At 49.4% G+C, this 12,950-nt stretch overlaps 1 protein-coding gene across 1 annotated transcript; it reads right to left on the bottom strand.

Annotated features, from left to right (window-relative positions):
* Window positions 1-907: 907 nt before the first annotated feature.
* SRSF4 (serine and arginine rich splicing factor 4) lies at window positions 908-12,088 on the bottom strand. The gene is made up of 6 exons (XM_027906780.1): window positions 11,914-12,088; window positions 6,209-6,351; window positions 5,211-5,323; window positions 3,352-3,566; window positions 2,496-2,579; window positions 908-2,330 (listed from the first exon to the last, which is right to left on the bottom strand). The coding sequence occupies exons 1-6, from the start codon at window positions 12,018-12,020 to the stop codon at window positions 1,562-1,564; spliced, it is 1,431 nt and encodes a 476-aa protein (XP_027762581.1). The 5' UTR covers window positions 12,021-12,088; the 3' UTR covers window positions 908-1,561.
* Window positions 12,089-12,950: the final 862 nt, after the last annotated feature.

Here is a 12,950-nt window from a genome sequence, read left to right as displayed (position 1 = left end):
GGCTTTTTCCTTCTAAAGAAATATCACTTGCACAGAGCTTTCTCATGCTGCCGTGGTAATTTGACATTTGATAAAGTCGGAGCCACTCGCCAAGCCCTGACCCCTCTTCAAGTCTGGGGAAATATCTGGTGTTGAAAGCAACTCTGATGATTTATCGGCCTTTCATCTTTTTAATATGGCAGGACAAGTTCCAAATGATCAAATTATACGGAATGACTTGCACCTATGAAGTCCAACATCTCGCTGCGAGAGCCTCTGCCATCGCTTTTGTGAGCAGTTTGGAATTCGCTAAAGGAAAGTTGTGGAGGAAGCCGTAACTAACCTTCTTATTCCAGCCCAAGAACTCACAAAATAGGTCTCTGGCCTTTTTGTTTTTCAGGACAGAAGGCTGGGAATGTCACTTCTCTGTTCCAAGCCACCCCCTGCAAGGGAAGAGCTCGTGGGAAGCTCAGTCTGAGCAATTCGGGAAGGCCCCCAAGTCTAAATTTGGGATATTATTCAGGAACATCCACAGAACTCCTGCTAAAAGCTGTCCTCCCTCCTCCCCACATCCCCAGGGATTCTGGGGGCACACCAGTGGAACAGCCCTCCCCACCTTCAGTGTTTCCTCAGAAGCACATCCCGAGTTTTTCCTTTTATGCAGGTTCCCCCCAAATTTCATGACAGGAAGAAAAAGCTCCCGGAAAACATGCTGAGAAGAGACTCCAAGTCTAAACTCCCCGTCTCTCAGGTTGTACCTGGAGAAGCTGGACCGGGAGAGTGAGTGCTGGGGAATTCCAGTCTGATGGCAGAACCAGTCTGGACCAAGAGCTCTTTCTCTGCCAGTGACTCTTTGCAAATTCAGCCTTTCACTGCTGGACAGAAAATGCTGACAATCCCAACACAACGTCATGGAACCACCACCAAATGTCATCAAGCAAAAATAGTCTTTATTCAAATTTCATGGAAACAGGAATCACTGTACTTTGCAAGACAGGGAAAAATAAAATAAAAAAATTTAATATAAAACAAGGATATTGTCACAATACCAGAATATGGAACTATACTTCTTTTCCCTATAGATTACTGCAAGTACCTCTATTTTTTTTTTCTTTTGACTGTGCTATTCACAACTTCGTAAGTCCAAAAAATATGGAACAAAAGTAGTATGAAACTTAAGACTTAGCACTTCCACTAAATGGCAGACATCAAAGGGCATCAATTCGAGGGCAAAGACTGGTGAAGTCGTCATACCTACCATCAGTCCTCACTGCAATCCCATAAACCCACCAGGGTGCAGTGCTCATTCCCTGCAAGGCTCTTCCTGGAAAACAGGGCAATTTGGGGGCTCTAGGAAGAGTTATATTCAAAGAGAACCTTTCTGGTGGGTAGAAAATGAGCGGAATGGCCTCAGGCCAGGGAGCAGTGCAGGGAGGGAGCGCTGCAGGTAATGACAGACAGACCATCGGGGTTGTTAAAAATATACAGCATCCACAGGGTTTCTACTTCAATCACTTGGTTACAGCTACTAAACATGTACAAAAGACTTTTCCAACCATTCCAAGTGGGGCTGCAGCAAGGTTTAGGATCTGGAGCGGGACCTCGACCGTGACCGGGAGCGGGACCTAGAGGCTGACCTAGACCTGGACTTGGACCGGGACCTCGGCTTTGAAACAGATTTAGACCTGGAACGAGAATCTGATTTGACATTTGGTTTGGACTTGGAAATGGACCTAGACCTGGAACGGGACGCCAAATCCTCCCCCTCGCCTTTGGCCTCCTTCTTGTCGCACTCGCCTTTGATGTGCTCCTTGTCCTTGGAGCCTGACCTGGACCGCTCGTGGCTGTCCTTCCTTTTCTTCTTGCTGCTGGCTTTGTCTCTCTTGCTGCGCCTCCTGCTCTTCTCACTCTTGCTGCGGCTCCTGCTTCTACTTCTGCTGTCATCCCTGCTCCTCTTCCTACTTTTCCTTTTATCCTTGCTGTGGCTCCTGCTCCTACTCTCCTCCCTGCTCTTGCTCCTGCTTCTAGCCTTGCTAATGCTCTTCTCCCTGTCTTTGCTTCTACTCTTCTCCTTGCTCCTGCTCCTCATGCTCTCCCTCGCCTCTCCCCTGTCCTTACTCCCACTCCTGCTCCTGCTCTTTTCCTTGCTGGGGCTCCTGCTCTTGGCTTTCTCATCGCTGTTGTGGAGGGCGCCCTCAGATTTATCCTTGCTCTTGTTGCGGGATTTCTCTGCGCTCCTGCTGCGGCTCCTACTTTTATCCTCTTTACTTGGAGTCCTGCTTTTCTCTTTTTGGCCTCTGCTACGGCTCTTGCTTCGACTACGGCTCTTGCTTCTGGAACGGGACACAGACCTGGAAAAGCAAAGGCAACAGACAGTTGTGGGTTTGAGCAGCACTGGAACAGCGTGCAGAGAAATGGGAGGGCACAGAAAAACAAACAGTGCTCCTGCTGCAGATTTAGGGTGATGCTTCTTCTTTAAGTGGGAGCCCCCCAATTCTCCCAGGACAAAGACGTACCTGGATCTGGATCTGCTCTTGGAGCGGCTGCTGCTGGCACTGCGGCTCCTGCTCTTATGGGAGTGTCTGCTTCGAGAGCGAGACCTGGAACACAAGGAAGCAGCTTCGTGTCAGCTTGTGATCCCTGGGGGAAAAACCTCACGGGGTTAGAGCACCTTTCAGAGAGTTACACAACAGTCACAAACTCAGAGCACCCCTCTCCCCGTCTCTCCTCCCTGCTGCCATGTCTGGCAGCGAGCAGGGCGCTGATCTGGAAGGAAATGTGCCAGTTTATTTAAGGGATGATCATCCTCCCAGTCAAATCACAGTTCGAATGTGGTGAGACACTGGGATAAAGCTTCGACTTCAGGCTTTGATTTCATAACCAAGCTCTTCTAGGAACAGTAAAGCTCTGCCTGAGTTTTCTTGCGACAACAAGTTCTGTCCCAGAATGGAAAGGGGAGAACACTTGGTGCTGCTGAAGCAGCTCTTGGTCAGACAAGGAAAGCAGCAAATCTCTGAGGAACAGGTGGAGGTTTCCAAGCTGAGAAAGAACTGTTAGTCCTGGTGCTTGGAGCAGAACAGAGTGTTCAGAGCTGAAGTGTTAAAAGCACCTTCTGTTCCATTCTGTGTGCTCAGCTCCACCGGCCACCAGCTGCTCCTGCCTGGACTGAGGGGACCAAGATGTTGGGGAGGACAGTCACAGGTGTTCAGAGAGCAAGTCCACACATGCCCCAAGGGAGACACCTCTGAGAGAGCCCTCATTGCCCTTGCTTACCAATATATTCTCCAAAACTAGATTTATTGAGAACTCTGAACACTTCCAAGGTGGTTTGGAACCCAAAAGCCTCAGCCCTGACACACATTATCGACATACCTTGAATGGCTTCGGCTTCTGGAGTAGGAGCGGCGCCGTCTCGATCCAGGTCTGTCTTCCACTAATCTAATCTTTCTGCCATTTACTTCTGTCCCGTCCAGCTTTTCAAGGGCTCTTTTCATGTCAGAATAGGATTTGAACTCAATCACACCTTCATTTTTCCTTCCTTTGTGTGCATCTGCATATGTCACCTCCCCTGCCTGACGCATATAATCCTAGGGGAAGAGGACAGAATCACCATCGCCTCGAATCCAGAGCCAGGCTTCCAGGCTCATCTCTGTAACGATGCTCCCTGAGCCTCTTCTATTCACTGGGATGTCAGCAAGGCTTTGAACCAAACAGCATTTGCAGTGCCAAATAACGCACTCTGATTTCACAGAGTGGGTGTGTTTAGAGCCAGGGCGGGGTTGGTAGTTTTGAGCCAAACGATAATTGAAGGTCTCCCATCTCCTGTCGATATCAAATATGCTCTGGACTCTTAAGCCTCAAATTACAGAAGTGATTAAAGAAATAAAATGCTCGCTCTCTAAATCATGTTTCCAAATGTAATTGGGAAAGGGGATAAAGGTTGAATATGAAGAGGCAAGAAGCCCACAGGCAAGCAAACCTCCCTTTGTCCTCCACCTCGGCAACCCAGCTCATTCTGCTGGAAGAATCCCCACAGAAGTCAAAGCTCAACCCATTTTCCCACTTCATGCTCCCTGGTTTCTCTGTTTGAATTCCTAACCCCCTCTGTTTGTCAGAGAGGGCCATTCTGCCCCACTTCAATCAAGCCACGGGGCCAGGCCATCCTTCAGCCCCTGTGGGATTTTGGCTGCAGCAGAAACACGGCACAGAGCTCTGGTTTGGTCTGTTTTCAGCCCAGCTTCTCCCATCTCAAGTACACTAACATGAAAGCTATTCCCAAAAAAGCAGCAATGCATCCATTGGAGGATTAATCATGCCATGCTCTACTTACAACTTTGAATACCAGAAGCAAAGACAAGCTACTGATGAAGCATTAACAACAAAGACATTGGCAGCATCTCCATACGTACCTGAACTAGTGTTACATTCAATTACAGACCAGTTTCTACAATGTCAAAGTTTGTTTAGAACAAATTTTACACATCCTTAAAAGAGAACCATGAAAGAAAGTGTTCCTGTAAGAACAAGTGGGTTTAACCATTGCTGCTCAGGTTGATAAGGAAACACCATTGAAGTGCTGCCCCCTGAATCCACGATGGGGATAATCACAAGTCAACACGTCACCTCCAGCGCACTCGGAGGTGCCACGGGCTCCACAGTGTCACCCAACACTGCCACTGCTGAGAATCACCCTCCACTCCTTTGCACGTCAGAAATAACAGCTTTTGGCAGAGGTTTTGCATGATTACTCCTTCTGGAAGCATCCTTTCCCTGAACCTTTCCTTCAAACAGCTTTACACGGTGTGAAAATTCCTAGCAGAGCCTGTGCAGGAATTGGTTCGAACAGCTCTAGCACCTTACAAGCTGATGGGTTAAATCCAAAGTGACAAGGGCAAACTCTTCCCCCTGGTGTGATTCAAGCCTGTTTTGACAGGGTTTAAGAGAAGATAAACCACAGCTGCATGTGATGCTAAGGACAGAAGTTACTCTCCCACTTTCCAGTGCCACCAAGCCCTGCAGGTGCAACTCCCAACCTCTCATTAATGCTTTCACATATGCAAATATGCTCCTCAGTTGATTCAGGGCGTTTGTTACTCCCCAGATCTCCTGGTATGCACAGGAGCACGCTGAGGAGCTCAGGAGCAAGGCACAGGTGTTCAGCACTTTGCCTCGCTGAAGCTTTTACCCTTTGTGCTCTTGAACAGAGAGAGGGTGAGGAAAGGGCCCCATACCTTCAGATCCTGCCAACTGCAGCGGCTTGACAAATTTTCCACAATCAATCTGTATTCTGTACGGGTCGGGGGACCGTACTTATCTCTTCCGCTTCTTCTATAACCATATCCACCTTTAGGAGGTGACAGACACAACTTCAACCAGGGAAAACGAGCCTCCTCCCCGCCCCGACACCGCCTGTCCTGCCCCGCCTGCTCCCGGAGCCTTCCCAGCCCCACCCACCCTCCAGGCTACACCCACCCCCCCTCACAGAAAAGTTACCAAGACCCAAAGCATTAATTGTTTTACTACAATTAAGCAAAGCACAGAGTTACGATTACGCTACGATTAACATGCAATTAAATTTAATATTATCTTTAAAAACGGTTCGAAAGAAGAAACTGAATTAAAGCCAGTTGACTAGAGTTACTTACAGCGCTTAAAGGCTTTCTGAATATCTGACCTGAATAAAGCTTTTCAGGCACCTATTTCAGATTAATCTCATCTGTCTCTAACCCTTGGGATCCTCACCACCCAGGTCTAATGGGAAAAGGCTGCGGTCGTCACATGGCTTCCTTTTTTTTTTTGGTCAGCCAAGGGCCACAAAGGTCAAAGAGCCACTCATGGAAAGGTACCCCAAGGTCAGCAAATGGAACGGGCAGTCATCTTAGCCTCAAAGGACTCTTTCAATTAAAACATTGAGGTCTTTGTTAAATCTATGTTAAACAGCACATTGCAAATAAACCAATCAAAATTGTTCAACGAAATGAGAATAATAATTAATAATAATAATAATAATAATAATAATAAAAATGGTACGAGAAACTGAGTTTATTAAGTTATCAATTAAAATAGTTTAATACAAACAAACAAGTTAAGAAATATTCAGATCAACAGGTACATTTACAGTTACAGAACAACTTGGTATCATTTTTCTTTTTAGATTACTTTTTAAAGAAATGAATAACACGATGTTTTATTTAAAATAAGGCAGGGATACAAAGGCACAAGTGCTTACTGCGTCCTGAACCGTAACTGCTGTCACGGCGTGGGCCCCGGGCGTGCTCCACGATCACTCTCTCCCCACACAGATCCTTCCCATTCAGCTCATAAACTGCATCATCTGCATCCCTCAGATCATCAAACTCCACAAAGCCGTACCTGTGGAAAGGGAGGGAGAGGGAATCACTGTGGAGAACTGGACTCCAGGGATCTGGGATCAAAAACAGAGCCTGGGGTGCGCTGTCCTGCACAGGAGCCTCCTGAGGGTACCCGAGGGTTCAAAGCCACAGGCCTTGAAAAATGGAAAAAAATTAAAGAACCTCCAAAAACAGGGAGAGAGAAACAGGCAGGCTTGAAAACACATCTATTCATTTATAAATACACGTTTTACAGAAGTGAAACAGTTGCTGAATTGAACTGAAGGTGATTCTTCATCAACAAAATGATAATCACATGAGAGTGTAATGGTTGAAATCATTTATGTTGGCAAGAGATGACTGTTATGGAGTAATCCTGGATGAAATTCACAGTGTGGTTTTTCTTTCTAAAGGTAGGATTTAAAAACCCCAACCATTAAAAGTAAGCTCTACCCCACACACTGAATAAATACACAGTTACAGAACTGTTCAGGTGGAAAAGCACTATAAGATCATTAAGTCCAACCTGCCAAGGCCACCAGCAAGGGATGGAGGGCAGGACAAGGGGAAATAGCTTCCCACTGCCAGAGGGCAGGGTTAGATGGGATATTGGAAGGAAATCCTTCCCTGTGAGGGTGGGCAGGCCCTGGCACAGGTTGCCCAGAGAAGCTGTGGCTGCCCCTGGATCCCTGGAAGTGTCCAAGGCCAGGTTGGATGGAGATTGGAGCAACCCGGGCTGGTGGAAGGTGTCCCTGCCCATGGCAGGGGGTGGGAATGAGATTTAAGGTCCCTTCAACCCAAAGCACTCTACCATTCTCTGAAAAACACTGGCCTCATTTAGGTTACTCCATTTTTAAGCTTTCTCTCCACCTCCCACAATCACAGCACTCTGGGCAGCTCCTGTTTGCTGTGTGATGGGCCCTGCACTAATGCAAGACTTCAGGATCACTCCAAACACCACAAATAAAGCGGCTGCTGCCGCCTGCAAGTGCCGCAGTTTCACCGAACAAACAAGTGTGATTGATTCATAACAACTGAAACAATCACAGTCATTACAGAACCATTCAAATCACAACTTTCTTCCCTTTCATCCCTGAAATAAAGCAGTGCAAACTTGCTCTAATAAAAGATCTCGCCCTAAAAGCAGCTCCTGATAGGTGAAGTGCCAGCGATGCACCAGCACTTCCCCGAAAATAAATGCAGAGATGTTTGAAGTGAGATGACAAAGGCACCTGTGAATTCCATCAGCATTGAACGTGTTCTTCCCAGAAGGGGTTTGGGGGCACCCAGTCACCCCAATCACACACCAGCAGCACCAGTTCCTACCCTTGGCCTCCCGTGGGAATTTGTTCCCAAGGTGGTCCCCACATCAGCATGACTTTGGCCAAACTGCAATGAACACCAGGAAAATTTTTCCTTCTCTTTGCTCATTCCAAAAGGGAATGTTTGTCATTCACCCTACGGTATTTGTCTTTTCCATTTGGGAATGTATCAGATGCAAGCAGCTTTAGAATAAGGTATTGCTGGCAAAGGAAAAAGCAAAACTTCTAATTTAAGACAAGAAAGCAAGTTCATCCAAACCTTGGGATTACCACCATTTAAAGAGTAATAAAATTCAAAGCCCACATCACTCATAAATGAAAGTAATGCTGATCCACCTGTTAAATATGGACTATACTGCACTGTAGGACCTAAAATCACAACCCTTTGGAAGCAGTTTGCCACCACAGGAAGCCACCACTGCTGACCCAGCCGTCAGAACCTGCTGCTCCACGCCAGCTTTTAAATCTGCCTCTTAATGTCTCCTATTCCACTCCAAATGTGGCATAAAGCTACTTACTAAAAATGTCAATGCAATTTACTTCAGCTCCCGTGAAACCACACCATTTTCTGCCTGTGGATCAGAAAGAGCTCCAGGAGAATGTCCTCATCCTGAGCAATTCCAACAGACTTAACCTCCCAAAAGGTGGGTGTTTGTTGGTTGTTTTTTTTTTTTTTTTTAAATCTGAAGTGAAAGGCAAAATGTGATTTTGCTAAAATTGCTGAATACCTGAAATAAAAGGCAGATCCTCATCTTTCTCCTCCTTCCAGCGGGATTCTCCCTGCTGGCTCCGTGCCAGCCTCTCCACGCCAGGACCAGCACACAGCCCAGGCATTCCCTAAGTGCCAAGTTTTTCCCACCACTCATGAACAGCCAGGGATGTGGTGGAACCCAAAAGCCCAAGTTTCACGAGCTGTTCCCTTTGGAAATCCGTGAAGTTCCGCAGGGGCTGCGATCCATCGGAGCTTGCCCTGCGGCTGCAGGGTGGATTCAGCAGCTGCTTTGCAGCTTCCCCGCAAGGAGAGACCTGCTCACCTCTCACCAAACAAGCTGATGGTTTGGCAGCTTCCCCAGTTTGCCATCACACACTTGCTCCACACGGACAGATGTCTCCAAACCCCTCTCCTGTTCTTCCCGCAGCTCTAGATGAGCAAGGTCGGGTCAAGCAGCCCCGACACGAGGAGGAAATGCAGGAAAAACTGATTCCTGCCTTCAGCTTCGCTTGGAATGAAGAATGTGATGTGTCCAGCCCTAAAAAACACTCCTGAAAATTAACTTATCAACAGCTCAGGACCCGCTGGGGCTCCTTGTTCGAGCTGCCCCGTAGCCAAGGCCAGGGCCAGGAGTGGGATGTTACCAAGGAGAAGCATCTTTGGGATGTCGCCAAGGAAAAGCATCTTCAGGGCCCTTGAAACAAAACACAGAAGTTGCAGCCTCAAAAAATAGCCATGAATTCTCCAAAGCTGCTCAGGGTGATGCAGGAGGGTAAAAACATGGGTAGAACTATTTCTTAGCAAGACTGACGATCGGTTGCTTCGTGGCTGAAAGTTTGCAGTTCTTAGAGGCATCACAGGTAGCTTTTAGTGTGTTTTAGGCAATAAAAGACAGGCTGAAAAGTCCAATTTTCTGGTCACTTCATACATTCATTACACACACAGAGCTCTGGCTGTCAGTGCAGCCCTGAGTGGGAAAAGAGAATATGCAAATAAAGAGCACACATTAAACAATTCCAACTTGGAATAGAGAATCCTACAGGAGCCACATTTTCATTTCCCTGTCCTTCCCTCAGGTAATAATTGTTTTAAGCCATTGAACTGCAAGCTTAAATTACAATTAGTGAGCCCCAGCTAAGCTTTTAGGACTCTGTGGTATCGCATTGCATTCCATCCTCTCTGCTCCAGCATTCCAGTTTAGCTGCTCAAACACCCAGCAGCTGATCCACCAAGGAGAGCTCCCAAATTTCCAGCAGCCACTGCAGGAATGTCTCCAATCAAACAACGTGCAGGAGTTCTTAATCACTTGCTAAGCACTGCTAAAAATAAGCTGTGGAGGAAGGCTCAGGGCTGTCCCAAGAACAGACACACAGCCTGATGGCTCGGGTACCATTTTTTGTCAAGGAATTTACCTCCAAATCTGTGAAAGAACTTAAGGATGTAAAACTAGAAGAGGAATGAAGTTGTTGAGTTAATCCTGGAAATGCAGGCTGGGCCCTGGCTAAGCCCCAGCTGAAGCAGCAAACAGCAAGGTGAAGGCAACTCAATTGCATTGTCTTAAATTTCCTCTTCTCCTTCCCTTATTTGGCAGCTTTTGAACTCTCTCTTCCCCAAGGGAAGCTACCAAACAGACTCCAGCTCTGGAATAAAGTGTATCCCATAGAGAGCACCTGGATTTTGGATACTGTGCCCTCCTCCCCTCTCTACCAGTTACTGTTTACACATAAGATATCCCAATTTTTGGCTGCCCAAGGACAGCCCTAAATCAGCTCCTGTCCCCACAGCCCCTCCCTGTTCCTAAATACTGGACTGGGCTCCTCAGGCTGGTCCTCAGCAGATGTTTTCCAATAAAAGCAGGAAGACAAGTCCCTCTGCCACATCAGCAGTTTTACATCTGCTAACAAAGTTGAGTTGGCTTTTCTACCCCCACACCCAACATCTACGAATCAGAAATATTGAATTTGGAGGTTTACTCAGCAACAGGAAAACACTGACCACCCCAAAAACCACTTCCAAGGATACCCAGTGGGACTGGAAAACAACACACAGCTAATCCTCAACACCACCTGAGGCTGTGTGGGTTAAAACACTGACACATGAACACTGGTTTGCTTTAATAATGGGCTTTATTCATCTTCTGAACCTGTTAAATGTCCACCTGCAGCACAACTAGCATCAAAACTTAATGGGCCTCTTTTATTTTAATGCTCAAGGTCTAAAGTTATACAAGAAATTCCTGTTCTCCACTTCCAAGGTGGAATTAATACCTGGCTTTCCTGGCTATTTAACAATAAAATCCATGTTCCACTCAGCCTTGCTAAGCAAGACTTCAAGTTGGGTTTCTTGGAAGAAGCAAAGGCTCCAGCACTCGTGAGGTTTTGAGTGCTGGGGAGGAAAACCACCAAAAATAACCATTTGTTTTCCCTTGGAAAATCCACACTCGAATGTCTCGGGAAGTCGGAGCAGGATCCAACCCCTGGAGCAGCAGTGGGGGCTCAGCTGCTGGAACAGCACAGGTGAGAACACACAGGTACAGAGAGTCGGGGGACAGAGCAGGACACCCCCCTCAGGCAGCCTGGGGGGCTGGGAGCAGCTCTGCACCCCCCCAAAAAACAGGGGAACCCAGAGGTCCTGCCCCCCCCAAAAACGGGGGAACCCGGGGGGTCCTGCCCCCCCAAAAAAACGGGGGAACCCAGGGGTCCTGCCCCACTCACCCCCACCCGAAGGGGAGTTCAGGCACCTTCCTCCAGCCCCCCACAGAGGCCCAGCCGTCCTGCCCCCCAAAAAGGGGGAGCCCTCCAACAGAGGCCCAGGTGTCTTGTCCCCCAAAAAGGGGGAGCCCAAGAGTCCTGCTCCCGTCTTCCCCCCCAAAAAAAGGCCCAGGCGTCCTGTCCCCCCTCCCCAAAGGGCAACCCAAGCCTCCCGCATCCCAGTTGCCATAGAAACACAGGCGTCCTGTTCCTCCCCCCCCCAAAAAAAAAAACAACCCAGGCATCCTATCCCACCCCAAAACAGCCCCAGCCTTCATGTCCCCCAAAAATGGGCAACCCGACCGTCCTGCCCCTCCTCAAAGGACGAACCCAGGGGGTCTCCTGCCCCCTCCCCAAACACAGGCCCAGCCCTCCTGCCTCCCAGTTGCCATGGAAACAGAAGCGTCCTGTCCCCCGCCCCAGTAAAGACCAGTGGGCCTGCCCTCCCCAGAGCAGGCCCAGGCCTCACCCCCCCCTAAAAAAGGGGGACCCAGGCGTCCTGTCCGCCTCCCCAATAAAGACCCGGGCGCCCTGTCCCCTCTCCAAGGGGGAACCCAGCCGTCCTTCCCCCCCCACCCCCTAAAACGAGGGAGCCCACCCAAGTCCTGCCCCCTCCCCCCTAAACACAGGCCCAGCCGCTCTGCCTCCCCCCCCAGAAGGACCCCAGGCCTCACGGTCCCCGCCGTGCCCTCAAAACGGGCGAGCCCACCCGTCGTACCCAACACACCATCACCCCGACCCCCAGCGGTCCGTGCCCGCCCCCCCTCACCCCCAGGCCGGGCCGGGCCGCCCGCGCTCACCCGTTCTTGAGGTCCACCTCGAGGATCTTGCCGTAGCCCTTGAAGAAGCGCTCCACGTCCCTCTCCCGCGCCTGGTAGCTGAGGCGGCCGATGTAGACCCGCGGCATCGCGGCCGCGGGGCCGGCGCTGGGCCCGGGGCGGGCGTGAGGGGCCCGGGGCCGGCCGCCCGCCTGACGTCACCGCCGCGCGCGCCCCGCCCCGCCCCCGGCCCCGCGCGCCGCTTAAAGCGGCAACGCCGCGCGGTGGGGCCCACTCGGGGACACGGGGACACAGGGACAGAGACACGGGGACACGGGATCAACCGGGGTGGAAAAGACCTCCCCCACCCCGTGGCCAGACTCCTGGCTATTCCCCGTTCCCTCTGATGAGCAACAACGCCCCTCCTTGCCGATCCCCCAATGTCATTCCTGGGAACTTATCGTTTGGGTTTGACGCGTCAGATGCCGAAACCACACCAGATCGCAGCAGAGGCGCTGGGAACCTTCCAGCATTAGCAGCCACCCCCCTAAAATAAACCCACAGTCACCCCCAAAAACGTTAATGCTGTGTAGGTGCAACACCAGCAGCTGGATTTCCAACCACGATCCCGCCCATTTGACAAGCAGAATTAAATCTAATTATTGATTCCTTCGTGCCCTGGTGTGGGAGGGAGCAGTGGGAACATTTTGTGAGAGGGTTCTCTAAAGCTTGTAGGGTTTTATCATTGTAGGGTTTTATCACGGAGTCCAATAAACAATGGGGATAAAAGCCTTGCATTATTTTTTTCTGGTTTATGCCAGGCTTAATGGACCTCATAACGATTTCAAAGTCCTTTTTGAGCTTTATTTTCCCCGTTTTATCCATTGATCAGGAAGTGCTGGGGCACGGAATGTGCCTCTGCCTCCAATACTGGTGGGGAGAATGGAAATGTAAAATAGTGGGGGGGTTTATTGGGAATGGGGGAGCAGAGAGAAGACTTCATGTCTGGGACACTTGGATGTCAAATGCCGTCACCTTCTCCATCCCTTCCTGGGCACTGGGACACAGCACTGCCCTAG

The sequence above is a fragment of the Empidonax traillii genome, unplaced genomic scaffold, assembly GCF_003031625.1.
Source record: "Empidonax traillii isolate 1590-97213 ecotype Southwest subspecies unplaced genomic scaffold, ASM303162v1 scaffold1356:size330773, whole genome shotgun sequence".
In the NCBI taxonomy this organism is placed as follows: Eukaryota; Metazoa; Chordata; class Aves; order Passeriformes; family Tyrannidae; genus Empidonax; species Empidonax traillii.
Note: the sequence above shows the minus strand (reverse complement) of the source record. Positions and strands in the feature narration are given on the sequence as shown.

Bases quoted from the DNA above. Each gene is read 5' to 3' on its own strand.
- SRSF4 (XM_027906780.1), bottom strand. From the start codon at position 12,020: ATGCCGCGGGTCTACATCGGCCGCCTCAGCTACCAGGCGCGGGAGAGG. The intron at 5,324-6,208 runs GTAAGCACTTGT...CACCTCCTAAAG, and splicing joins CAGTTACGGTTCAGGACGCA to GTGGATATGGTTATAGAAGA. The intron at 2,331-2,495 runs GTACGTCTTTGT...TTGCTTTTCCAG, and splicing joins AAGAGCAGATCCAGATCCAG to GTCTGTGTCCCGTTCCAGAA.